At 40.6% G+C, this 27,623-nt stretch overlaps 2 protein-coding genes, 1 long non-coding RNA gene and 1 pseudogene across 4 annotated transcripts; 2 read left to right on the top strand and 2 right to left on the bottom strand.

Moving 5' to 3' along the window:
* The first annotated feature begins 2,260 nt into the window (after window positions 1-2,260).
* LOC143589879 (F-box protein SKP2A-like) lies at window positions 2,261-5,613 on the top strand (annotated as a pseudogene). The gene is made up of 4 exons (XR_013145368.1): window positions 2,261-2,511; window positions 4,044-4,357; window positions 4,532-4,673; window positions 5,082-5,613. The product of XR_013145368.1 is annotated as an F-box protein SKP2A-like (transcript).
* A 990-nt stretch (window positions 5,614-6,603) lies between these two features.
* LOC143589878 (uncharacterized) lies at window positions 6,604-7,897 on the bottom strand. Its single transcript, XR_013145367.1, has 4 exons — window positions 7,449-7,897; window positions 7,193-7,351; window positions 6,851-6,999; window positions 6,604-6,684 (listed from the first exon to the last, which is right to left on the bottom strand). It is a non-coding gene; the product is annotated as an uncharacterized LOC143589878 (long non-coding RNA).
* A 3,108-nt stretch (window positions 7,898-11,005) lies between these two features.
* On the top strand, window positions 11,006-24,858 carry LOC143589875 (proteasome subunit beta type-4-like). Its single transcript, XM_077070511.1, has 7 exons — window positions 11,006-11,079; window positions 11,180-11,256; window positions 11,466-11,637; window positions 23,477-23,635; window positions 23,728-23,887; window positions 24,002-24,187; window positions 24,571-24,858. Exons 1-7 carry the CDS (start codon window positions 11,015-11,017, stop codon window positions 24,682-24,684), a joined length of 933 nt encoding a protein of 310 aa, XP_076926626.1. The 5' UTR covers window positions 11,006-11,014; the 3' UTR covers window positions 24,685-24,858.
* Window positions 24,859-25,241: 383 nt separating this feature from the next.
* Window positions 25,242-25,904, bottom strand: LOC143589874 (uncharacterized). Its single transcript, XM_077070510.1, has one exon. It carries the CDS (start codon window positions 25,902-25,904, stop codon window positions 25,242-25,244), a length of 663 nt encoding a protein of 220 aa, XP_076926625.1.
* Window positions 25,905-27,623: the final 1,719 nt, after the last annotated feature.

Raw genomic sequence — 27,623 nt, 5'->3', positions numbered from 1 at the left:
TATAGCATTGTTGACCATTAGACTATAGTATATAACCTTACCGGAAAACGATTAATCCCGATCTACATTACCGGAATATAAAATATGGTGGATGATGGAGATAGTAAGCTGATAGAGAGAGAGAGAGAGATAGGGAGGGAGAGAGAGAGATATTAAAATGATTAAGGTGGAAAATCTAAAGGTTTAAATATAGTGTGTGAGATGATTTGGCAATAATAGGCAATGTTTTCAGACCCGGCCCGGACATCGACCCGGAAGCCTTGCCAGGTCAAAGGTCGGACCGATCCGGGAGGGCGGACCGGTGTTTGACCCGGATGACATAATATATAATTTAAATATATAATTATAATATATATATATATATATATATATATATATATATATATATATATATATATATATATGGTTGGTATCATTTAAGAACTCTAAAAAGTTAAGAACTCTTACGAACTCTACGCATCCAAACATTTTTTAATCTTTTTTATATATTAACATTATTTAAGAGTAGTTTTATCATATTATATATAAAAAGTTTTGATTACATATATTAATCACAAGTTTACATATGTGTAAAATTTATGTACAAACAAATTTACATATGTGCAAAACAAAACAAAGATATGTATAAAAATTAATTTTCAAAATTGTAATCGTAAATTTAGATATAACAAAATAATAAAACTAAACTTAAATAACATTATAACATACAAAATTTTTTATAAAAAACGTTAGTTTTCAAGGGTTCCTTCAAATTCTTAAATAATTTAACATATATAATCTAAAGATTTTCTTTTTTAGTTAATTTTCATTGTTTAATATTTTGTGAAGATTCTGTTGGACATTGACTAATATACATAGGATTTATTTTCATTTTTGAGTTAATTTCCATTGTCCACTTCCAATACAATGTGTTTTTTCAATATATAGGATATATTTTTCATTCTTAAAGACATCAAGATAGCTTAGTTGGATGGTTTGTGTGCTATATATTAAGACTTTCATCTCGCTCAAAGCCTAGGTTCGAATCCTAGTCCACGCAACTAATTTTTGATTTATTAAAAAAAATGTTTGATGACTTGGTAATGATGTGACATTGATGTGGAGAAGCTAGTTGAATGATATATAAACAATTGATGTGGAGAGGCTAGTTGAATGACATGTGTACTAGTTATGGTAAAATTTTAACATCCAATTCCTTAAAATCCCATATCTTTGTGTAGGTAGCAAAGGAGGGATGATCTAGATGAAATTTAACTTCGCGTCACACTAGAAGATAAGACATAAAGTAAGAGACAAACTTGATGAATTTCAACACGGATCAAATATTTATATTCAATAAGTCATAATTACTTTTTTTTAATATGAAAATGCATTGTTTTTCATTGTTGTTATATAGGCATATATTGTTCAACAAATTTCTTAGGTTAATGGATTTTTCGTATACGACTATGACCAGTCGCTCTTAAAGTCACACCCATTGTGAAAAATCATTTCATGTATCATTTTAAAAAAGCCGAACCTTGACAACCTACATGGCACACGTTAAATCATCTTAGGCATCACATGAAATCGAGTTCGTCGAATGACCCTCTCAGATGATGGTTTCAACCATATTGATCCAATAATAAGGTTCCCTTTAACAATATTATCAACATTAAAGACGAGAAATTTTTAAATCTTAACTTTGAAACCAATTTAACCACGCAATTAAGACATTTTTATAATATTCTAATGTAAATGAAACATTATATTGTGTTCAAATAACTTGTTGTTTAGACAATTTTTTAAAAGCTCTTTTCTTTTTATCTTTTTGAATGTTGCATCCATATCAATGATATCTAAACTGTGTTATGTTAGAATATAATAAAACTACAAAAAAAAAAAAAAGAAAATGTATTGTTATATATGTTAATTTATTAACCAAGTAATAAAATATCCAAAAACATGGTATAATATCAAGAAGATTGAGACAAACACATAAAAAATGATGGGAACAAAAAAGATAGATAATAATATTTAAGACCAAGTAGTTATTTATTGGACCTCAAGATTGTCGCAGTCTTTTCATCTTACACGTGGATTCATACGTGTAGTTGGTCTTTCTCCCTCCATAAAACCTCCTTTCTTCTTTCAAGGAAGATAACCAAGAACCAAAGCAAGCTCGCTCTTGGTATGCATGTGTTTATCTTTTACTCCATAATATGTTTTCTTTGATGTTCATAAAACCAATAAATTAATCTTACTGTTGTTTCCTACTTTAGTTTCTTGCTACAGATTACTGAAAATACTGTAAAAACATATTAGAGATGAAAGGTGGTGAACTTGAGGTGTGTTTTGAGAGGTTGATGATGGCCGGAGGGTTATGATCATAGACTGGAGTGAGATTCCGGCTGAGCTTTTGTTGAGGATCGTATCTTTGTAGGATGATCGGACGGTCATAGTTGCTTCGGCTGTTTGTTGTGGATGGAGAGATGCTATTTGTTGGGGACTTGCTCATATTTCATTATCTTGGTATGTATATCTACTTTCTTGTTCAAATTAACGTACTATATGTGAGAACCGATTAGTAGTGTAATGATAATTACTTTATGTTAAAAATTCCATACACTATAATTACACTATGTTGACCGTTGTATATATAACTACACTAATTGATTGTTACCGTTAAAACGTTAATTTAATTTGTATTTGATTCAATTCAAACTCACTTTCTTTGATCTTTTATTTCTTATGATTAATTTATGAACTTGTATTTTTGTAGTTGTTTTATTTTAATTGAGTTTCTATATGCTTGTGCTTTCTTACCATTTATTTCCCAGTGAGAAAATGAATAAGATACTTGAGCTGTTTTAGTTGATTTGGAGGTCTTCCTGTTCTATTTGTTGCTTCATGGTTGAGTATAGTTGAATTGGGATATGGGTAGGAAGAGGTGATTACTTCTTAAAAGGGTGAAAGCGGTCGGGTTAAATATGTAATTTTATAGGATGGACCAGGTTAAAAATGTAAGTTTCTAGAATGGGTAGAAATAGGCAGGGTTAAAAATGTAAATTCCTAGGATGGGTTGAAAGGGCAGGGCTAAGAATGTAAATTAGTTTTTCTAGCCATCACTATCATATGTTTGGCTGCAAAAAGTAGATTTATTCAAGATAAAGTTATGAATAAATAGCAAGAGGACAAATAAATGGAAACTAATTTAGTCTATGTTGCCAAAGTTAGGAGAATTATATGAAATTCATTTTTGTCCTAATCTCCCCGTTTGCATATCTATCGCTATAAGTTGATATGACATAATAAGCACTTATATTTTTATAGATTCATGCCAATAGAATAATAATGTATCGAAGTTGCGTGGTTTATTTTGATAACTGTACTTAATTGTAGTGTCGACATCGTAATTCATGCATATGTTTGTTTGGTAATTGACGTTGTGTTCCAGAATTCATTTATGCAAAAGAAAGGAAAGTAAATTAAAGTTTTTTATTCTTCTCTTTACTTTTGTTTTCTCATCTTTCTCTCCATTTTTCTTTCCTTCCAAATCTTTTCAATTTGGAAGGATACAACTCCTCCCATTTTACTTTTCACCCTCCCTTTCTCTCATTTTCTTTCCTTTAATAAAACTCGGAAACATCCCTTTCGTGTTTTTCTCTTTATTTCCTTAAATGAAACTCGGGAACACAACCATTTCTTTCCATCCCTTTCCTCCCTTAAATGAAATTCGGGAACACAATAAGTGCACACAACTAATTTATATTGTACAAATAGATGATGAAAAGCCACTTCATGAAAAGATTAGATGGTATGGTAACTTTGTGATCACACGAGCAAAAAAAAACCCTAGCTAGGTGCGCAAATTACCAAGTTAGTCCGAAATATACCAACCTAGTGTATTTCAAAGGACGTACCGTCTCAAAATGGAGCGTGGGCCTAAATGTTTCCTTTTTATGTAACACTGTCCCCCTTTTTATTGTATCAATTTAGCATTTGATAACTACATAATCAAGAGAATTTGTAAGTTTCTCATTATGCCTCTTCTTCTTTTGTAGGTGCAAAAACAACATGAACAACTTGGTCCTTTCTCTTGCTCCCAAGTTAAAAAACTTAAGGAGGTTGACCCTTCGCCAAGATAAACCACAATTATTTGATAATGCGGTTGAAACGATTGCAAATAATTGCCATGATTTAGAGGATCTTGACCTCATATGCTTTGGCACACGGTTGTCAAAGTCTTATTAAGCTCAACATCAGTGGCTGTTCTTCGTTTAGTGACAACGCGCTTGCGTATTTAAGTAATTGCAAGAAACTGAAAATCTTGAATCTTTGTGGATGTGTTAAAGCTGCATCTGATAAGGCGTTGAAGGTATACCAATAATCAAACCTTTTATTAAAAACACAAATTTTAACAGTTAGAACTTAAAATTTTGATCACAAAATGTTTGCCAACGGTGGTGTGTTACCCATCCCACTGATCCACCTGCTTTGGGACATCTAGATTCCGGTTAATCACGCGTTTATTTGTTATTAATACATGCAGGCGATTGGATACAACTGCAGTCAACTTCAATCACTGAACCTTGGATGGTGCGAGGAAGTTGGTGATGATGGAGTAACAAGCTTAGCATATGGCTGTCATGATCTTCGTGCACTCGATTTGTGTGGTTGTGTTCTTATAACAGGTAATTACACATCCTTAGAAACAGTTTCAACATTCATAGCCTGACAAAAAGAAATTAGTGTAGCGTAATATTATTCTTTGTATACAAAGCTTCTATTTAATGATATAATACTAGATTAGGTATCTGCTAAAAAAAAATCGGTCTAGAAAGTATAGGAAAGGAATTAACACACGTCTCATATGCTGTTATAGTGTTACGCGCGGACACCATATTTACAAAGAAATGGTTTCTTACACTATCTAAAAGACCATGTGTCAAATTCTTTTTACACTTTTAGCATATCTATTATAACATCATTTTCTATGCTTGTAAATAAACATCACCACTTTTTCATCTTGTAATTGTGAATAAACCAACAAAAGTGACACGTATTTCGGTTAATAATTCTTTCTATTGATCTGTGGGCAGATGAGAGCGTGATAGCCTTAGCAAACAACTGTCCACACCTGAGATCTCTGGGTCTCTACTACTGTCAAAACATCACCGATCAAGCAATATACGCGTTGGCACACAGTCGAGCTAAAAACAAGCACCAAGTGTGGGGTTCGGTTAAAACCAGGGATGAAGAAGGGTCTGGGCTCATGAATCTTAACATCAGCCAATGCATGGCCTTAACACCGCCAGCAGTTCAGGCACTTTGTGATTCATTTCCAGCGCTTCATACCTGCCCGGGTAGACATTCACTTATTATAAGCGGCTGCTTGAATCTAACTTCGGTTCATTGCGCATGTGCTTTCCAAGCACATCGTGCGGTCAACACACTTACTCATCATGCTTATTGAGTGTTCGTGGGTAGTCAAGTAGTGCAATGGGTTCGGTGGTTAGTCGTTTGATGTTATAATCACGCGGATATTCTGAAGTTTTTATCTTGTTAAAGTTTGGACATTGGTATCGTAAGTGAACTTTCGCTTTGGAATTAGTGTAAATATTGTTTTCAGTGGTTGTTCTAATTTACTATCCCAAACACCCCCTATTATATGTTTTGATCGTCACCCGTACTATTTGAATCAAGCAAATGAACAAGCAGCTAAACGGAAATGAACGCACTCGTGTTTGTTAAATAACACACAGTTCCTGATTAAGACAAAGCACAAGTATAAACCAACTTTATATGTTCAGTTACATATCAATTCTGCATAATCAAACTAATTCACTTGGCTCTTTGCTTCCTTAATCTCCTTTCTTTAACCCAACCAGAAGTATAGACTGATCATCAATCATTTGCTGTTCTTGTAAACAATCTCATCATCATCATCCACATAATATGCTGGATTGCACAAGCATCTAAACAATCTACCAATTCCCTGTTACATTAACCAAACAATCACGCGTATCACATTTAGCATTAATTATCAAAGCAAATTCATGGTTTCAATCAAGTTATGCACTGTTATATTAAACTTCTCAAGAAATGCATGAACACTAGAATGATTGATCTTTATGCAACTTTTTTTAGCTACATAAATCAGTCTTTTTAAGATATTCGTAGATTGTCAACGCGACAAACCTGTGTAATGAAAGGGGCGCGGCAATTGAATGTTCTTGGTTGATCTTCGTCATCACTATCGTCTGAGCTGCTTGTATCGTCATCAATATCAGAAGCAATTTTCTTCATTGATGTTCCAGTACTTTGTGCTTGTTTTTTTCTCTGCTATAACAAACAAGACCATCAAATCAAGTTACAAAAAGACATTCATTTAGGGAGTGTTTGGGATTCCTTATTTAGACAACTTATCACTTATGCTTATTAACAGAAGTAGATAATTGGGTTAATAAAAAAACATTAATTTCACACTAATATAAGTATGTAAGTAATTAAGTACATAAGTGCATGCAATTTGTTCTACTATACATTTAAAGTTGTTTTAGTTATCAGAATATTTTAAAACATGATAAGCAATCAATCATTGAAACGATGTAGACAACTCGCCTGAAATATTTTTCCTAAAAGTTTTAGCGCCTCCGCCCGAGCTTTAAGTTCTTCCTTCTTGGTGTTATTCTCATGGAGCACCTACAATATATTAAGGTTATATTCACCATCTGGATTTGATATAAAGAAAACCAGATATATATTTTGGTTGACAAAAAACACTTTAAAACACTCCTTATACATTATCACTTGTTTATATCCTAATGGAATAGTGAATAACTGTAGTTTGTACCGAACTTCAACTCACCATTTGACAAACATGCAAAAGGGTAACTTCAATATCAACTACATTCAATTTCCACAATGAGTTAATGAGTGTATCCTTGCTGGATATTAGTTGTGATTCAACATCGTTAACGGGCCCACTTCCATCCGTTTTAAGCCCACGGCGCGCGTCTTCTTGAAGTTGCATCAATCAAAAAGCTGAAAGTTAGGTTCACTCTATAAAACATAACCATATCACATCTCTATTAATGAGTTATTTGCTGTCAAAGTTGAAAGTTAAATTTTCTGTATATGGGACACAAATGTGACAAAAGTTGGTTACTAATATAACAATTTGCCTTTGTTTTAATTCCTTACGAGTTACCTTTTGCTGAAGTAATTTGTGGTTTCCAAAAATGTCCTTTGTTCCGAACCCACTCGGGCATAACTGGTACCCCAAGGTAACCTGTTTTCTTTTCAAGCTCTGGTGCAGCTTGTCTTTCATATACGTATCCAATAGAGTGCAAGATATTAGCTCCAAATGCTGTCAGCAATATGGTTAAAACAAATTATAATTTAGGAATGCAGATCCATCAAAAATATTCATAACGGCTAATAATGATAACGGGGGCATGAAGTACCTGCTTGCGTTAATCGCTCTGCCTCTGACTCAGCACGGCGTAAAAATTCTTCTTTATCACCTCTAACATATTGGTGAATAAAGTTTTTTAACAATCTAGCCAAATTTTTTTCTCTTTCCTTCTGAATAGTCTGCACTATATGTAAATATACAAAATGGCAGTTAAAACTATTTAATTCTGTAATCTTTGATAAACTTGTAATGCACTTGCCTTCAACTTTTCATGCAGTATTTGTGGGGTGTCATTTTCATTAAGTAGTTCTGCAGAAGCCATTGTTGTCACAGCTAGATGTCCTATGTAGTTTTCAAATAGCTCATTTCCAAAAAGAATAGCAAAAACAGAAGTTGAATCAAGCATTGTATCCCTGTGAAATGATGATAAATGTAAGAATATTTATACATATTGCACGTAAATATGTATCAGAAGAAGCTTAATCGAATAATGTTACTAATCATTGATTCATATGCGACATGTTATGCAATTGAATTGTAGAGGTGCACAAATCAGGTTCTGGGCCCAAACAGGTTTGGTGGGTCAACAAAAGTCAAACCAGGTCGGTTTAGAAGCGGGCTTAAAGGGGGAAATGGTTCGGTTTTATCGGGTTCAAACTGGTGTTAGTCAAAACCTTACCAGCATCAGCATGAAATCATCTTAAAATGTGTTGTTTACTCTCAAGTCTCAACACATTGTTTAATTGCTAGAGCATACCTAACTTGCTTCTATTAATATAAATAATTATATATAAGCAATCTTTATTTTCAACATAGTTTTCTTAATTCCAGAAATTCATTTACAAATAAATAAAAACAAAAATTATTACTTCAATATGGAGCCCTTTCCATTCCTATTATATGCATCTCTTTTCACAGGATCACTCAAAACCTGATAAGCTTCACCAAGTACCTGCTTGTTTATAAACAAGATTACTTTCTTTAAATTTCCAACATAATTCAATCAAATTATAATCATAGATCCAAAAACTTGCCTGAAATCTCTCAGCAGCTTGAGGATCATTTGGATTTTTATCAGGATGAACTTCGCGTGCCTGTTTCACAAACAACTTAATCATTAATGACATCAACTTCAACTCGTCACCTAAAAACGAGTCAAATTGGTTAAATGAAAATATAGTCAAGCTAGTCAACTGGCGGATCTAGAAGAAAAGTTGAGGGGTAGCGCTGGCTAAAAAAAATTGTTCAAGGGTAGCATGTATATAAAACGATGAAGAAAAAAATACACTAAAAATGTAATTCGCCAAGAAAGTTGAGGCTCAACCTACGCTAGATCCGGTCAAAAGTTTGGATCTTAAAGTACTAATAAAGATAGTCTCTAAGGGGAATATGCATCTTAACAAAACTGCAGAAGAAGCAGGTAAAAACAGTGGATCTTAATTGAAAGAAACGCACCTTGAGGTAGTAAGCTTTCCGGATATCATCATCAGATACAAGTGAGTCAACACCAAGAATATCATAATACTCAGTTTCTTTCACCATGGCAATAATAATAATAATAATAATAATAATAATAATAATAATAATAATAATAATAATGTTGGGATTATTACACAACACAAAGACTGTTCGGACTGCTGATGGATCACTGAATTCAAGAGAATAAAATGTATGGGATGTCGATAAAGAAAGATGGAGATCATGATGAGTGAGTGAGCTTTACAGTGAATAAAGAAAGATGAAAGGCTAAAGAATGGAGTTTCTGGAAGCTTTTTCGCGGGAGAAAAACAGTATTTTAACGGTTGCTTTGTGGTGCTAATGATTCCCATTGCCTTGTGGATTTCCAACTTTTATTTTTTATTTTTTTGGGTTGTTTATTAACAGTATCACAAGTGTTATGATCCTTTTTGAGAGACCTAGTAATTTTCGGAAAAACAAATTTAGGGTTATTCAAAAATTAGATTTTGAGTTATTCAAGTAAACATAATTTCGAGAATAATTTAGATGAAAAGTAAATAAAAAGTCACGTACTTACTAAAAAGGTATAAAAGTCTATATTAACGTTCAAAATTTACACATTCAAGTCAAAAACCGGATCTGAAGTTCGGTTTGTATGATAATCCGGTTTGAAAATTCGAACCAACATAAGAATTTGGTTTAATTTCAACCTAATAGCACCTTTCTAATTGTGTTTGGGCTTGAGCCCACTTCTTGGCCCAAGCCTACACCAATCCTTGATGAAATAGACGGTAGACCGTTTAAGAAGTGACACTATATGTTCCTTGGGCTGGGCTTCTAATAAAATTTCAAGTTTAAATAACCAAATGTTTATATTACTAGCAAAAGTACTATTGTATACTTACACTAAGGTGCACAAATGTTTATATCACAGGAAGTTCGTCTTATTGATGTGCCGCCTAAAAAGCCCATAGTGAGCGGCACTTTACTTCCCGAAGCCCATTCCATTACGGGTGTTCTCTTGAATTGTATATTATGTTTTGGCTATTGTACTTACGATTTGGAAATGAGAAAGATCCATTTCAGGATATGTATGATTTAGAAATTAAGTGAGAACTTACGGAAAAAGCATATGAAACACAAATTTGAGAGAGAGAGAGAACACTCGGGGATTAGAGAGGTTGAAAAAGCACACTCTATTAAAATGAGATTGTCATCGTCAAAGAAAGTGAAGATTAAGTAGTCACCGGTCATATTAATCGGTATACACACATGACTTATTAAAATCTAATTTCCTTAATTTAAAAACAAACAAAACATCTGAACATGGCCACCCATGGCCTATGACAGAGTGGTCAACGGCCATAGGCCTGAAATTTTTAAATGTATGTTTATGAAAAAACGATATGTATATTTAATGTTTAAACTTAGTAATATAACAACTAACTTGGTCTAGTGACAAACATGTATGACTTTCGACCAAAAGGTTGTAGGCTCTAGTCTCATTTGAGACATTTTTAAGCGTAATTTTTATATAACAGTTTTTATACAACCCAAATCATAAATAAGGAAATCAATTTAAAAAACAAATTATTTAAACCCAACAAAATCATATACAAAATATTTTTTTTCTTCTACCTAATTTTTTTTTTCAATTCTCGAAGACGGCCTATCTGAAAGTGTTTAAATTCCATTTTGGCCTCAATGGGGGCAAAAGTGAAAAAAAATAAACACAACTTATGGAGAAGAATTAAACTAAACCTGCAAATAACTCGTCTCTCGATTCCCGTCATCACCACCCAAAGCTTCGATTAATAACACCAGGTCAGTCAGACTCTAATCATTCATCTTCTTCACTATTTTGCCCTAATTTAATTTGTTTTGCTCTTTTCTCATATTATTCAATCCTTCATTCTTGTTTATGATATTCCATGTTTTTATGCCACCAAATTTCTAATTTTGATTCAGTAGCTTCATTTACTTCTGATCCTCTGTTAGCATTGATGTGTAATAAGTACTACCTAGGTTTTCCCCTTATTACTTTTATTTACCTATCGGTTCATCAACACAATTTGAATCTGAAGGCTGTTACCAGCTAATTGCAATCTCGTTTTTTATTAATTTGTGTTTTGTGTATATGTAGTAGTGTTTGCAGATATGGTTTCTTCTCATAATGAAACTAGTTTATTGATGAGCTCAGAAGGAGATTCTCAAAGGACTCAGTAACTATATATACTCTTCTATCTCTACTATATACATTATTCATATAATACAAGGATTTTATAATGTTAATATTCATTCTTTTTCTTTTTAAAAAACCAGGTACCCATATGTTACAGGTACATCTGTGATTGGGATCAAATACAAAGATGGTATTCTCATGGCTGCTGACATGGGAGGTTAGATTCATTAGATACCCTCATATTCATTTATTAATCAGTTAAAGTCATCAACTTTAAACACGAGTATGTGATGATGATAAGTTTGTGTTATATGGACATAATTTAATGTAACGTACAACCGAAAGATAAGGGCATTTGTTTGTATTTAATTATAAACTCATTTGTAAAAGTTGAATTATTAATTCCTTTGATATTTGCTTCATTAGGGTCGTATGGATCCACCATCCGTTACAAGAGTGTGGAGCGGTTGAAGCAAGTAGGAAAACATTCTCTGATTGGTGCAAGTGGAGAAATTAGTGATTTTCAAGAGATTCTTTGTTACCTTGATGAAGAAACACTAAGTGACCCCGGGCAGATTATAGGTAATCTGGGGGCTAAGTAATGTTTCCCACGAAGGTTAGGTCCAGCAGAGTAAGTTGTACTTCAGGGAACCTGCAAAACAGACACCGTAAGCTCGTCACTGAGAAGGGGGGGGTTCCTCCTTGTGACCACCCTCCGGCGTGAGAATCAGTCTATATTGCTCTTTGAATATAAAAGTATATGAATACTATTAGAGCAGTTATCAAGTAAGTTATACGAGATAGTAGATGATGAAATGATAATACCATTTGCTGTCTTTTATAGCCGAAGGTGGGTATCCAAGGGGTTTAGCCGGCCCAACACGCTACCAACTGTAACCTATGCACGTGCCTTGCCTGTGAGTGGTGGACAGGTAGCGTCTGACATAGAGCAGGCGTGCCGTGCACTCTTCGTCTTCTACCAACTGCAGGCTAGGCACGTGCTCTGGCAGGAGTTGGTGAGCAGGCGGCGGCTATTGGTCACAGTGCAGTGGCGTGCTGTCTGCCACGCTGCTGTCAGTGAGCTGTCGCATTCTTGGTCAGATCTTTTGTCTTTACCTCGCCAGGTATCACGCAAAAGATCCTCCATCATACGGACTGGCCCATTTTGGCGGGAGTTTTCCCCCTCCCGCCTTTGCTCATTCTTTCAGGTGACACTGAATATTTGTAAGTGTTAAGCCTTATGCGTGTAGCTATGCTGTGCGGGTAGCCTTCCCTGATGGCTTGTATCCGCAACTGCGGGAACAGGCGGGTTACTTTACCATTGGGAGGCTTTTCCCTGCGTATGCAGCTTGCATACTGCGCGTAGGCTTCTCTGAGCATGGTGGGTCCTGCGGGAGTAGATGGTCTTTGCGCAGACATCCCTGTTCAAGGTGAGTCATGCGGGACCAACTGAGCCCTGCTGGGACCTACCTCTTCAAGTCCCCCCAGTCCAATGTTCTTCTCATGAATGTCTAATAAAGTGAGGTGAACTTTTGGACTTAAGCAAAGGGTTTTGAAAAGGGGTTTTTGTAAGGTTTTCCATGGGGGTTCTTCCCGCGGAAGTCCTTGTCACTTGCAGAAATTCCCGAGTTTCCTGCTTGGTCTTTGGGTATGATGCGGGTAGGTCTGTAACCTCCTCGCAAGTCAGGAGCACTGAGTCTTAGTTGTGCGGATTCTCCCTGTGGTTCTGGTAGGTTTTGAACATAGTGATCAATTATGTTTAAACCACCAATTCCATCTTGGAGCCTCAAACAACGTAGTACTCGATGTTCCCGCTATGCGGGGATGTTATTTCCGCTTCCGCAAGCATTGCCCAGAAGATCCTTCTTGGTTTCAATTCTCAGCGGGTGCTAGGTATGTGAAGGGTTTTGCCTTTACACTGTACCCGCACCCGTCTTACGGTTACTTTACTTCCAAGGTATTCCTGGCGTCCATTCCCTGCGGGTGCTAGGTATGTGAAGGGTTTTGCCTTTACACTGTACCCGCACCCGTCTTATGGTTACTTGGTTGCCAAATATTTTGGCTTCAATTCCCTGCGGGTGTTAGGTATGTGAAGGGTTTTGCCTTTACACTGTACCCACACCCGGCTTATGGTTACTTGTTTGCCAAGGTAAGGGGTATTTTCCCGCTTATTTTTTGAACCTTAAGTCTTCAAATTTTTAAATTTTGAAATTTGAAGGGTTGGTGGATGGATAACAACCCAATACCTCAAACGTCGTGCGACGGTTTCTTCTGACTGTCAGGACGTGCCAGAAGTTATGGCGACATGACATTATGTGGTCATTCCAGTTGCTTTTTCAGGCGCGTGGGCACGGGATTTCGGGCGCGTGGCCGCGAAATCTCTGGCACACGTCCTTTTGACAGCTGTTGCCAGTTTGTTTTTGCCACGCGTCATAGTGTCATTGCACCTTTGCTTTCTCTTTCTTCCGTATTAAATGCATCGCATTAATTGCGATTACTATATAAAGGGGAGAAGGTTATTTGCAATTCACACTTTCCACTTTCATCTCTTCTTCTCAAGTAATTTCCGGCGAATTTCTTTTTCAGTAAAGCATTATTCCGAAATCTCTTCTTTCTTCCACCATGTCTTCTCACGATGCTGATGACCAGAAGACTGCTGGTGAATGCCAGTGTTCTCTTCCTGCCGAGCTGTACCAGTATATCGTCAGGAAGTTCATGCTCGAGTCTCTCGAGCCTGAGTTTCCTGAGCCCCACCATACTGTGTACGATGCCCCAAGTGGCAAGATCGGGGTTTATGCTGCATTCTTTGTCTATGGGAACCTTAGGTTTCCGTTGACAAAGTTTGTGTACCGTGTCCTAGAGAGGCACGGTGTGCACTTGACAGAGGTGCACCCCATGGCTATTGCCAAGGTCCGGCACTTTGAGTGGGTGTGCCGGATACTGGGCCTTGAGCCCCTCGTTGACCGCCTGATGACCTTCTATACTTGGAGGTGCATCCAAGGGTGGTACACTCTTACAACCCGTATCAAGGGTTTAAAGATTTGTGCCACCGAGCGGAGTCTTCGCTCATGGAGGAGAGAGTTCTTCTTCATATCCGCTCGAGCCATCCCCATTGCCATGAAGTTCAAGAATGGCCAGCCGCTTCCGAACCTTCCCGCCATCAACTACGAGGAGGCGGAATGGTTTGCGAAGATATCCCGGGTCCAGTCCCCGGTTTTCCGTTTTCCAGAGTCGGCGATGGTGATGCTGGGGATGAGCCGGGTGTGGAAGGCGGCGAATGCGGATAAGGTTCCGATCGTCCTTGAATATGGTTCGAACTCTACCCCTTATGGTATGTCTTGTTTCTTTTTGCTGACTACGATTTTTTCTAACTTTCTTGTTGATTTCAGAGGGTAACGATCTTCAATCGCTCCTGAATCCGCGGGAGGAAGATGGTCCTGCGCGGATGGGTACTCGTGCTCTGGACGAGAACGAGTTGCCCATCTTAGAGCAGACTGCGGGTCGGTTCGTGGAGGTTTACCCGCCAGGCCAAGAGATCCTGAGCCACCGACGGCCAGGTAAGCCTATCTTCTACCCTGATCCTCTCAATGCTGTGCCTGCTGCTGGAGTTCATGACATTTCTTCTTCTGAGGAATCCGCAGAAGGTCCTCCGCTGGTGCGGAAGAAAAAGGCTGCCGTCGGGAAAGGCAAGGAGAAGGTGGCCTCTACGGCCGACCCGGTAGTCCTATCTGACTCGGAGTCAGATAATGCAGAGGTGGCGGGGAAGCCCGGTGGTGAAGAGACCACCGTTCCGGAGGCTGCAGGTGTTACCTCCGGGGAGGCAGCGACGACGACGGTTACCGGTGTTAAGAGGCCGGCTCCATCGGGTTCGCCCCCGCTCGTCCGTGCGTTCAAGCTCAAGAGACCCCGTAAGTACCCCCATAATTCTTGTCTAGATTTGTTTCGAATAAATTTTTCTAACACTTTTGCTCGTGCAGGTGCGGATGTTGACGCATTCCAGGGTGGAGTTGGAGTAAGTATTCCCCCGCCAATGACGGTAGGCTCGGTCAGCCTTCCCGAGGCGTCGACCCAAGCGTCTACGCTTGCTTCCGCTGGTTCCAGCCTTCCTGAGGCTGTTCCAGCTGCGAAGGTGTCTCCGCCGGCCGTGAGTGCAGTTTTTACAGCATCTTTCACGGAGCCGGCGGTTACTGTTGCTGAGCAGTCGGCGCCAACAATGGCTACCACGGCGGCTGCCACTATACCTGCGCCAACGGCACCGACGGCCGGACCATCAGGTACGCGCCGGGCTTCCCGCCGATCTATGCCACCTTCCCGTCTGCCTGACCTGTTGGATGGATTTCCTTTAGGTTCAGGTGATGGGTTTGGCGGCTATCGGCCTGTTATTGACCCTACAGGTACGTAGGGTTCTTTTTTCTTTGTATATTTTTGTCATCTTTTCCTAACTGCCTTTGTTTCTTTTGCAGTGTCGGATTCCAATGAAGTGTATGTTCCAAGATGGAACATACGCCGAGGAACAACCCTTCGCACCCCTGTGGAGTGCGTGGACTGGGCTCGCCACGCTGCTCCTCATGGTGCGTTGGGGGAAGCCATGGCTAGCTACCAAGAGGGTAGGCTAACCAATGAGCTTCGGGTTCTCCAGGCCCGAACGCAGCCCCGCGTCGAGCTGCTTTGTCGTGAAAACGACAAGTTAAAAGCAGCTCGCGCCAAAGATGTATCTGAAGCGCGGGCTCTTCGGGAGGAGAACCGGCAGTTGGCCGCTGCCCGCAGCCGAGAAGGAGAAGGCATTCAAGGCCCTCGAGGTTGAAGTCCAGGCGCGACTCGAGGCCCGCTCCAAGGCTGCCCAAGCTGTGAATGAACAGCTTCGGCTGGCTAAGGAGACTGCGCGAAACTCAACTGAGAGGGCTGCCAAGGCTGAAGCTGTTGCTGAGCCGCTTCGCGAAGAGAATGAGCAGCTTAAATGCAAATTAAAAGCTCTTCAACATGCTCATGACGCCTTGGCAATGGAAGATGCCAAGAAGCTGCAAGAGATCCTTGACCAGAGGGGGGTGCTTGACCGCACTGAGAGGAAACTTCAAAGCGTCGAAGAAGCTGCCGCCAAGGAAATTCAACTTGCCAACCTTGATAAAAGCGGAGCCGAACGTGCTTACAAAGAAAGTCAAGCTACCCTCCAATGGCTGCTTCGAGAAGCGTTGCCTCAGGTATCCTCTTTTTCTTTACGCTTTCTGCTCGTAATTAGAAAATGTTCTAACTTTAATTCTTTTGTAGGTTGTGCGTCAGGTCCTTTCAGAGACCTCTTATGACGATGCGATGAGCGCAGCCCTCAACGCTTCTCATGAGGATGGGCAGAAGACTGGCTTCCTGCTTGGTCTAGGGTTTGCTGAGAGAGGCTTTCCGCCCTCCAACTTCCCTTTATTCAATGTTAACACTGAAGCTGCTTATGACCAAGCTGTGAACCAGTACGCTGCCTTCCCGCATCCAGTGGTGGAGAAGGTGAATGAAGCTGCTGCTGCTGATGATGGGCTAAACATCCTTAAGGCTTTCCTTGGGCAGCCGCGCTCTGATGGTGCTGGCCCAAGCGGAGGTGGCCCTGAAGCCTGATCCTGAAGATCCCTTCCCGCTGCTAGGATAGACTTAGCTTTGTATAGATTTCTTTTAGGCGGGTAGTTACCCAGCCATTCTTGTAATTGATTGTGAAATATTAATCTCTTTGCGTATAAGATTGTTATTTCCTTCCTTGGGTTCCTTGCTTTATAAACTTATGACTTGCATACTTAGTTTGATTTAGCAATTTTCCAAGTGTTTAGAATAAGAACCTTTGAACGTGGTTGATGATGTGTTAAAGTTTCGCCTCCTCCTTCGTGATTGTGCGGGTAAAACCGTCACTTGCACTTGGTAGGATGGCTAATCTTTACCCTCTATCTGACCTGCGTGTAGGTTTCCTTTTCGAAATTTCTAAGGCATTAAGTTAAACCTTTGAACGTGGTTGATAATGGACTAAAGTTTTCGCTTCCTCTTTCGTGATTGTGCGGGTGTAACCGTCACTTGCACTTAGTAGGATGGCTTTAACTTTAGACCTATATCTGACCTGCGTGTAGGTTTTTCTTCTTTTTTAAGTGTTCATAAGTTAACCTTTTAACGTGGTAGATGGTAAGTTAAGTTTGGCTTCCTTGTTCGTGATTGTGCGGGTAAGACCGTCACTTGCACTTACAAGGATGGCTAAACTTTACCTTCATCTGACCTGCGTGTAGGTTTTCCTTAGAACTTTTTAACATTTTGGCGTTGTGTTTATGCGGGTATTGCCGCCTTCCACACGCAACTACTTCTTCCCGTAAGGGAAGTTCATAGGTTACAAGCTATCAATACATCATGAAAGGAGAATCATTTCCATTAGAAGTGGCTCTAGGCCTTTTCTTTACAAGTTGGAATTGATCTACATATAACATTTGCGTAATTGAGCTCCATTCCATGTTCTAGGGATGGGAGTGCCATCGAGCCTTTCGAGCCGGTACGCGCCCTTTCCCAGAACTTCTTTGATAATGTATGGCCCTTCCCAAATCGGGGCCAACTTTCCTGGGCGTTGTTGGTTCGAAGCCTCGTTGTTACGCAGTATGTAGTCTCCTTCCTTGAAGTTGCAGAGTTTTACCCGCGTGTTGTAGTACTTTTGCATTTGTCGTTTGTAGTTTTCTTCACGCACGGCGGCTAAGTCTCTGCGCTCTTCGGTTAGCATAAGGTCTAACCGTCTTTCCGCATCATTGTCTTCTGGTTGGATTAAGACCCTTGGTGAGGGTAAACCGATTTCGACTGGGATCATGGCTTCAGTGCCATAAGTGAGACTGAACGGGGTTTCTCCCGTACTGGTCTTCTTCAGCGTTCTGTTTGCCCAAAGGACGTGCGGAAGCTCGTCCACCCAGCCGGATCTGTGTTCCAAGAGTCTTTTCTTGATGCCTTCGACGATGCTCTTGTTTGCTCTTTCTACCTCACCGTTACCTTGCGGGTGTGCCACTGAGGTAAAGGTGTGGGTGATTTGAAGTTCTTTCAGCCACTGCTGTAGCTTCTTGTCAGCAAAGTTGGTGCCATTGTCGCTTACCAAATTCTGTGGAAGTCCAAAACGACAAATAATAAATTCCCAAATAAATTTTTTGATATGCTTTGCAGTTGTTTGGGCTAAAGGTTTCGCTTCTATCCATTTGGTGAAGTAGTCAATGGCTACCACTAGGAACTGAACATTCCCAGCTGCTGTTGGAAATGGGCCTGTCACATCAATGGCCCACTTCTGAAATGGCCACGAGGAAGTGACAGGAACAAGTTCATTTTTCGGGCGATGCGTGTTGGGTGCGTAAAGCTGACAAGATCTGCATTTTCTGATGTATGCCAACGCGTCCATATGCATACCCGGCCAGAAGTATCCCGCGTTGTTTAGCTTGGCTACCACAGCGCGGGGGCCTGCGTGTACTCCACAGATGCCTTCGTGAACCTCCCTTAGGAGGTAGTCAGCATCTTGGTTGTCTACGCATCTTAACAATGGGCCAAGAAAGTTACGTCTGTAAAGGGTGTCATTGACCAGCTGATAATTCAGTGCTTTACAGCGTAGTTTTCTTGCCTGTGACTTCGACTCTGGTAACGTTCCTGCTTCAAGGTATTTTATTATTGGGGTCATCCATGTTTCTGTACCGGTTTGGATGACACAAATTTCCTTGTGCGGGACTGATGGTGTTTCGAGGAGTTCCACGCGGATGTCCTTTCCCAAGTGGGTGAAGGCCAGTGATGCAAGCTTACTTAACGCATCCGCAGATTTGTTTTCGCTGCGCTTGACATGTATCACTTTACAATCATTAAAATCGCGCATGATGGCTTTGGCCTGGGCGAGGTACAGGGCCATTGTGTCATTCACAGCCGTGTACGTCCCGTTTATTTGGTTTGCCACTAGCATGGAATCTACATGGGCTTCCAAATTTTTTACACCCATTTTACGCGCAATCCTCAATCCGGCCAGGAATGCTTCATATTCAGCTTCGTTATTCGTACTTGGGAAATCCAGCCGAATAGCATAAGTATATTCCTGGCCTGCTGGGTTTGTTAATTTTAACCCTGCGCCTGAACCCTCGTTACTAGCTGCTCCATCAGTGTAGAGTCGCCAGACCTCATCGATTTCGTGTGCTGGGGAGGGTTGAACCTCCTCCTGGCACTCTTTCTCCCGCGCAGCGGGGACTTCTGCAATAAAATCAGCCAGGACCTGGCCTTTAATGGCTGGTCTCGGCTTGTATTGAATCGCATATTCTCCCAATTCAATTGCCCATTTGGCTAGGCGTCCCGATAACTCGGGTTTGCCTAGAACATTTGAGAGTTTGAAGTTGGTGAGAATAGTGATTGGGTGACCCTGGAAATATCGTCTCAACCTGCGTGAAGCGTGTATAAGTGCCAAGACCAGTTTTTCCAGGGTAGAGTACCGGGTTTCCGCGTCTGCCAGCACGCGGCTAACATAATAGATTGGCATCTGGATGCCTTTTCGTTCTACAAGCAGGACTGCCCCGGTTGCTCTATCTGTTGCGGAGAGGTATAGGATTAACTCCTCTCCCGCTTGTGGTGCTGTGAGTGTTGGGAGTTCGATCAGGCGTGATCGAATCTCCTGGAAAGCTGCTTCCGCTTCTGGTGTCCAGCGGAAGTGCGTTTTCTTTAAACAATTTCTTAGTGTTGACACAAATGGGAACGACCTATCCGCATGGTTTGCCAAAAAGCGGTTAAGCGCGACTAGTCGTCCGTTCAGTGTTTGAGCCTGTTTTATGGTGGTAGGTGATTCCATTTTGACAATGGCTTCGACTTTTTCAGGGTTCGCTCTGAAGCCATCTTTAGTAATAATGACTCCCAAGAACTTCCCTTCTTCCACCCCAAATGAACACTTGCTCGGGTTGAGCTTCATGTTTATCTTTCTGAGCGTGTTGAAAGTTTCCTCAATGTCTTTCAACATCGCCTCTGGCTCGGGGCTTTTGATGACCAAATCATCCATATAGACTTCCAAGTTTCTCCCAATTTGGGCGTGAAACTCTTTGTCCATTAGTCGTTGGTACGTGGACCCGGCGTTCTTAAGTCCGAATGGCATCATTTTATAACAAAATGTGCCATCGGGCGTCCGAAAGGCGGTTTTGTCCTGGTCATCTACAGCCATGTGGATTTGATGGTACCCCTTATACGCATCCAAGAAGCATTTAAGGCGAAATGGTGCCACCGAATCCACCTTGAGATCAATTTCTGGTAACGGATAACAATCTTTGGGGCATGCTTTGTTCAAATCTTTGAAATCTATGCACATGCGCCATTGTTTGTTATTCTTCGGTACCATTACGGGATTTGCAACCCACGTTTGATATTTGCTAACGCGCACGATGCCCGCATCAAGGAGTTCCTTGACTTGGGTTCTGCACGCGTTGGTTTGCTCGGGCCCCATTACTCTGCGCTTTTGTACGATCGGCGTAACGGCCGGATCGCATTTGAGCTTATGCTCTGCCTTACTCCGGGGTACACCAGTCATGTCGGCTGGTGTCCACGCGAAGATGTCTGCGTTTCGCTGCAGTAAGCGCTTGAGTAAGGTGCGTGTTGGATCAACAATTGTCGGGCCAATGGTAACGGCCTGATCAGGATATTTCCCATTGAATGCCCACTGTTCAGGTTCAGTGATGGTTTGTTTGGCCATCTTCGGTTTGGGTTTAGAAGAGACAGATGCGATGCATACCTGGGGAATGCCCGTGATCATCGCTACGCCGTCAGTTGTTGGCCATCCCATCATGCCGTGGACTGAGGATACCACGGCGTTGAATCTTGCCATCCCGTCTCTCCCGAATAGGATGTCATACGTATGATGTGGTTTTTTCATTACAACAAAATCCACATCCTCCGTGCGTGAATAATTCCCATCGGTGAGAGTGACGGGGAAAGATAGGATGCCCAAGGGAGTGTTCATGCTGCCGTCAAACCCCTCCATTGAAGCGTAGACCGTCTCCAGGCGTTCCTTGTCTTCATCGTCGAGCTTGTCGAAGAACTGCCTGTACATCACTGTCGACGATGCGCCATTGTCAACGAGTGTGCGGGAGGTGATGTAGTGCCCCAGCTGGCTTTTAATGACAATGGGGCCTTCTTTGTTTGGGCCTCCCGGCACTCGCGGGAAGCGCACTTCTGCTTCCTTCCATGCGCATGGCTCGGTCATCGGTCTCTTTCTTCCTCTGACCTTACCATGGACCATGTTGATGCTGATGTCGACGGGCTTTCGTCCGTTACCCCTGTACCTGTTGTCGTTTCTTCCCCCTTTCTTGATAGATGCCACGAGGTGTTGCAACCTCCCATCCTTGACGAATGTCTCGACGATGTCCCTCAAGGATGTGCACTCCTCAGTGCTGTGGCCCTTTGTCCCATGGAAGTCACAAGACTTGCTTTGATCCGCATTGGGTTTCTGTCGGATCGCTGGGGCTTTTGGCCATGGCAGTTTTTCCGTGGCAAATATCTCCGTGACGCTCTTGGTGAGTGGCGTCCAACGGTTCTTCCGGTTGGAAGGGTGCGTGTTGTCCCTTCCGCCAACCAGAGGGCGAGAGCTTGAGGGGGTGTCAAAGTTAATCCTTGACTGCCAAATACCTTGCCGCCTCTTTTTGTTTAGCCGGGCGGCTCTCACATTGTTCTCCCTTGTCCTCTGTGTGTAGAGGTTTGTATTCTGGGGGAGATCTCTTCCCAGCTGTTTCTCCGTTTCGGCAAAGCGCTTGGCTGCCGTCATTATGGCATCCCATGTGGATGGCATGCCGTCTTTACCCGTCAAAGTGCGGATAAGTTCTGGGTACTCAGCGCCCTGAATGAAAGCGGCGCGAACGAGGTCTTCGCTGACGTTGCCCAGACTCAGCTTCTTGGAGTTGAAGCGGGTGATGAAGTCCAGTAAGGATTCATCCTCTTCTCTCACACAGTTGAGGATCGTCCACTGCTCCTCAGTGTGCTTCCTCTGTTGACTAAACTGTTGACTGAACTTGTTCTGGAAGTCTGCCCAGTCATAAATGTGGTGGACCGGTAAACGGTCAAACCATGCTCTGGCTGCTCCTACCAGAGTCATCTGGAACATGTAGCACCACGTGGGCTCCGTCCAGTTACTGACGGTTGCCCCCGCAATGAACCTGTTCAGATGGTCATCTGGGTCGGATAGACCATCGTATGTGCCAATGTTGGACATTTGTTTGGCACTCCTCGGGGCGATTGCTTCTGCAATGTCCCTAGCAAATTTTGACCTTCCTGCGTTTGTGGCAGTAGGTCTAAAGGCCTTGGAGAAGTCACGCGAGCTTTTCTCCGTGACTGGTTGGAATGCTTCCCCAAAATTCCTTTTTGGCTGGGGGTCCGTTTCCTTACGCTTCCCTTTCGCCCTATGGCGAGGGTTCGCGTCGGTGTCGGAGTCTTCCCTCTCGTCGTCTGAGTACTCGCACTCACTACTCATGTTGAGGTGCTGGCGAGTACTACCGAATTCCTCAGCTTGTTGGACTGAACGCAAGCGTTCTTCCAACTCAGCCTGAAATTCTCTTTGACGTGCCTCGGCCCATGCCTTCACTTGATCAAGTGTTTGGCGAGGGGCTCGAGTTCGTTTTTCCAGCTGGGCATCAGTGAATCCCAGTGGAATATTTACTCCACTTGCCCCTACACGAGTGACTGGGGTAGTGTTCGTAAAATGTACTTCACTTCCCCCAGCTTGGGTGGCTGGGGTAGTGTTTGTAAACATTGTGTTGCCGGTGTTTACCCCAGTGGCTGGGGTTGTGGTTACCGGAGTTTCTCTAGTCATCTTGGAAGTTTTGAAAAACTGGAGAAAGATGTAGTTCTAGCTTTTATGCACGGATGGCGCCAATGAAGAAACACTAAGTGACCCCGGGCAGATTATAGGTAATCTGGGGGCTAAGTAATGTTTCCCACGAAGGTTAGGTCCAGCAGAGTAAGTTGTACTTCAGGGAACCTGCAAAACAGACACCGTAAGCTCGTCACTGAGAAGGGGGGGGTTCCTCCTTGTGACCACCCTCCGGCGTGAGAATCAGTCTATATTGCTCTTTGAATATAAAAGTATATGAATACTATTAGAGCAGTTATCAAGTAAGTTATACGAGATAGTAGATGATGAAATGATAATACCATTTGCTGTCTTTTATAGCCGAAGGTGGGTATCCAAGGGGTTTAGCCGGCCCAACACGCTACCAACTGTAACCTATGCACGTGCCTTGCCTGTGAGTGGTGGACAGGTAGCGTCTGACATAGAGCAGGCGTGCCGTGCACTCTTCGTCTTCTACCAACTGCAGGCTAGGCACGTGCTCTGGCAGGAGTTGGTGAGCAGGCGGCGGCTATTGGTCACAGTGCAGTGGCGTGCTGTCTGCCACGCTGCTGTCAGTGAGCTGTCGCATTCTTGGTCAGATCTTTTGTCTTTACCTCGCCAGGTATCACGCAAAAGATCCTCCATCATTAGGGTCGTATGGATCCACCATCCGTTACAAGAGTGTGGAGCGGTTGAAGCAAGTAGGAAAACATTCTCTGATTGGTGCAAGTGGAGAAATTAGTGATTTTCAAGAGATTCTTTGTTACCTTGATGAACTTATGTAAGCATTTTTTTGTTTTTTTGTTTTTGGTTTCTAGAAGCTATACTTTTGAAACAATATAGTTGCAATAATTATGATGTTGTTTTATACAGCTTGCATGACAATATGTGGGATGATGGGAACTCACTTGGTCCTAAAGAGGTGCACAATTATCTAACCCGTGTCTTGTACAATCGTCGCAACAAGTTTGACCCGTTCTGGAATTCGCTTGTACTTGGTGGTGTAAAAAACGGCCAGAAGTATTTAGGATCTGTAAGTATTTGGATAATGTTTAATTTCTCGTTTCTTTATGTTGAATTTTTATGTTTTTGAACACTGAGCATTGCTTAAATTTCTTATTATATGGTTATTAATTATTATGTGCAGGTTAGCATGATTGGTGTACACTTTGAGGACAATCATGTTGCTACCGGGTTCGGTAACCACCTAGCCCGCCCAATACTTCGTGAAGAATGGAGGGAAGATTTGACTTTTGAGGAAGGCGTCAAATTACTGGAGAAATGCATGCGTAACCTTTTGTATCGTGATCGGTCTGCTGTCAATAAACTTCAGGTGTGAATTCATGTATAGCCCATTTGGGTTGTATTTTATCTCAAAACGTTTTGACCCGTTTAGATTTTGTTTTATTAGGGTCAGATCAAAACATTCGATAAAAGAGGAATGTGTCACGGACTTATGGAATTGATGTCATTCGAATTATTTTTATAATATTTTTAATACATAAAACATCCTAATTCGTTTTATCCAGAAGTTAGATTACTATCATAAAATGCTGCTTGTTAATCATAAGTAAAACATTTATATTTGTAAACCGGCCCGTTTCAGCTAGTACTGAAATCGCCCTTTTAAAAGTTAAGTTATTATTGTGATAATGTTGTTTTAATCATAGGTAGTGATTGAAGTGTTTTTTGATTTGTTAAAATTTGAAATTACAGATAGCAAACATCACAGAGGAAGGGTTGACTATTTCTCAACCATACTCTTTGAAGACTTTTTGGAACTTTGCTGCTTTTCAGAACCCGACAGTTGGCGCTGAGGGATCATGGTAGGAATTGGATTTCTGTGTGCTCAAACATGTTCTACTATGTTACTGCGAGCTATTTTCTGATGGTTTAAGATGTTATGTTGTATTCTTTGTTTTAGTAGGACTCCTTGTGTGTGTTGATTCTATCTATTATTATCTAAAAGCAATGTAGTTATTAGTGACCGGACGGAAATAAGAAATAAATCAACTTTAAGATCAAACAACAATTGAGTTTTAATCTTTCAAGATAATCATATATACATGCTCATGGATCTATGTTACTATGCCTAATAAAACTAGTCAAAGAATCATGTTAGGGTGAGAGTGTAGTTCTTGTAGAATAAGATTAATTAACTCTTTAATATTGTTTGTTGAAACATTATTAGCACAATGCTATAAAGAATTAGCTGATAGTTCTTGATTAATTAAGGACCAAAGTGTTTTATAATCATACATTATTTTTTGATGATTGTATTCCATCTGAATATAGTTGTGATCTCAATCTTACATAGTTACATTACATTGCACAAATACATTTTTACCATTGTTTTAAACATATGGAAACATTCAAGTGATAATATTTCAAACTTGAACTTGTGGAGGAGAATGAGCTTGCCCCAACTCCACATCTTTGTTTGGCTTGAACTGCGGCTCAAGTTGGCCCAAATAACCTCCTAGTTGAGTTGACAATCCAACCTTATCAATCGGTTCACAATGATGCGACTTGCAAACAAGGTAAAGCATCGTTTGAGCCACAAACCCAATCAAAAACAAATTCATGAGTAGAAAAAGACATACTAGTCCAACGATTATGGTTAAAATTGTATAGTTCCACACAAACACGTAAAATAAGATCAAAATACCCGCAAAAACGCAATATAGCACGAAGAATACGAACCACGATAACAACTTCTTCCCTTTAATAAGAGCATTTCCTTTCATCATGGCCTGTAATCCATACGAGCTTTCCACGACAGTAACCACACTAGCCAACTGCCAAATCGCTGTTATATAAACAAAACCAATGCAATATAGCGAAAACACCACCCAAAACAAGACAAAACCAAACGTGGTGTCGGATATGGTGGTTGCCCAAATGGCAACCGCCACTCCAGCCACCACATTGTATATAAAGAAACCAAAGTAAGTCCACAAGAAAGTCATAGCGAGTCTTTTCCAAACTTTAGGCACGATTTTCAAGACTTTCTTGAATGTCACATCATCGCATGTGTACACGCTGGCCATAGTGTAAACGATGGCAGCAGTCGAGAGAAGAGAGAAAAGAAAGAGGAAGGTCAAATAAACAAATTTAAAGATCCAATAACCAATCCATGCAGATGATGCACGACGATGATAATAGGAATGGTATTCGTTACTTTCATAGTGCTCAATGCGCCAATCAAGTATATCAGCGATGATGATGTGAGCCAAAAAGATGAAGGAGAGTGGTAAGATGAAAGTTAGGGTGATTTGAGCAAATATTTTCTTCAATGAGAAGATGGTTTTGATAGATTGTTTGTAGAGGCCAAAAAAGCCTACATTTTGCATCTCTCCTTGATCTATATCCATGGATTAACCAAACCTTCAAAGAGTTGGGAATAGAGTGGTGAGAAGTGGAGATCAAATGGTAGTATTTGGGGCCAAATTTATAACCAAAATTATTCCTTGTAGGGACTCTTAATTTGTAACTAGCAATATTATAATATCCATCATGAGACAAAAAATTAGATGGCCATAGTTTTTGACGACAAAGTTACTTGTTGTGTTGATGTAATCCATAATTTGTGATGTTTAATATATAACCCAATGTAACTAACTAAACAACTTGGTTGTTTTACACATATGTACGTACACACTTGAAAGCATTTATATAATTATAATAAAGTATATGCCTATCTTTTGTGTGGAATTATGTCGTCATGAATTACAATCAAACGTTCTCTGTTATCGCGGGTGTATGAGATCACTTTTTACCTTTGGATTACCCTGGGTTACAAGACTTTATTCGTTGATAATTCATAATCAACATAAAATTACTAATTTTCTCTTTTATACTACAGCCGCATATTATACCATCAATGATTAGTGATACAACAAGAAAACCCAAAAACTATTCTTTCAGTTATTTGTTTTTGGTTGATATCTATGTATTTTTTTCTAGTCCATATATCTTTTTTTATTAATGTACAAACAAATAACGATATTTAGAATCTTTATGTAACAACGTACGCCAAGTACTTTTCACGGCCCATTATTTTTCTGTCATTTATCTTCGTAAGTAACGTGCAAGACACGACATTATGCTAGTATCCACAAAACGCTTTTGTCATGTTTTGTTTGGATACGTAATCAATTTTAAGAAGAGAACGGTAAAAAACAACAAAATGCATTTCTTGACAAATATAATTGCGAGTGTATATTCTTAATTAGGCTCACATGACATATATTTAGTATATATGCAGTTTAATTTCCGATCAACCTCACTATGTGAAAATTGACCTTTGGTCACACGAAAAATGTGTGGCCGTAGGCCTTTAGCCACACACATTTTGTTCAGGTCATATGTGGCCAAAGGTCGCGACACCGTGGGTATGATATGGCCACACACAGTTTTTAGTGGCCTTATGTGGTAATAAGTGTGGCTAAAGGGTACAGGCATTAGTTGCTGGCCATCAAGAAGCCTCTCCAATAAGTGTGGCTAAACGGTAGAAAATGGCCACATGACTATTTCCTATGAGTGACCATTGCACGTATATAACCACATGAATTAATATTTCAGCCACATGAATTTTACAATAATGTGGCCAATAGGGTTGTGTTAAGCTGGCATTGTAACCTATATCGTGTGGATATAGCAAAGAAATTGTCACTTAAATTTAATAATAGAGTGGCTAATTATATGATATAGACACTGGATATTACATTAAAAGTGGCTAAATATGTTTACTTGCCACTCAAACACTC

This window comes from Bidens hawaiensis, unplaced genomic scaffold, assembly GCF_021521415.1.
Source record: "Bidens hawaiensis isolate Kalapana, Puna unplaced genomic scaffold, B.hawaiensis_p1.1 tig00037997_1, whole genome shotgun sequence".
Lineage (NCBI taxonomy): Eukaryota > Viridiplantae > Streptophyta > Magnoliopsida > Asterales > Asteraceae > Bidens > Bidens hawaiensis.
Note: the sequence above shows the minus strand (reverse complement) of the source record. Positions and strands in the feature narration are given on the sequence as shown.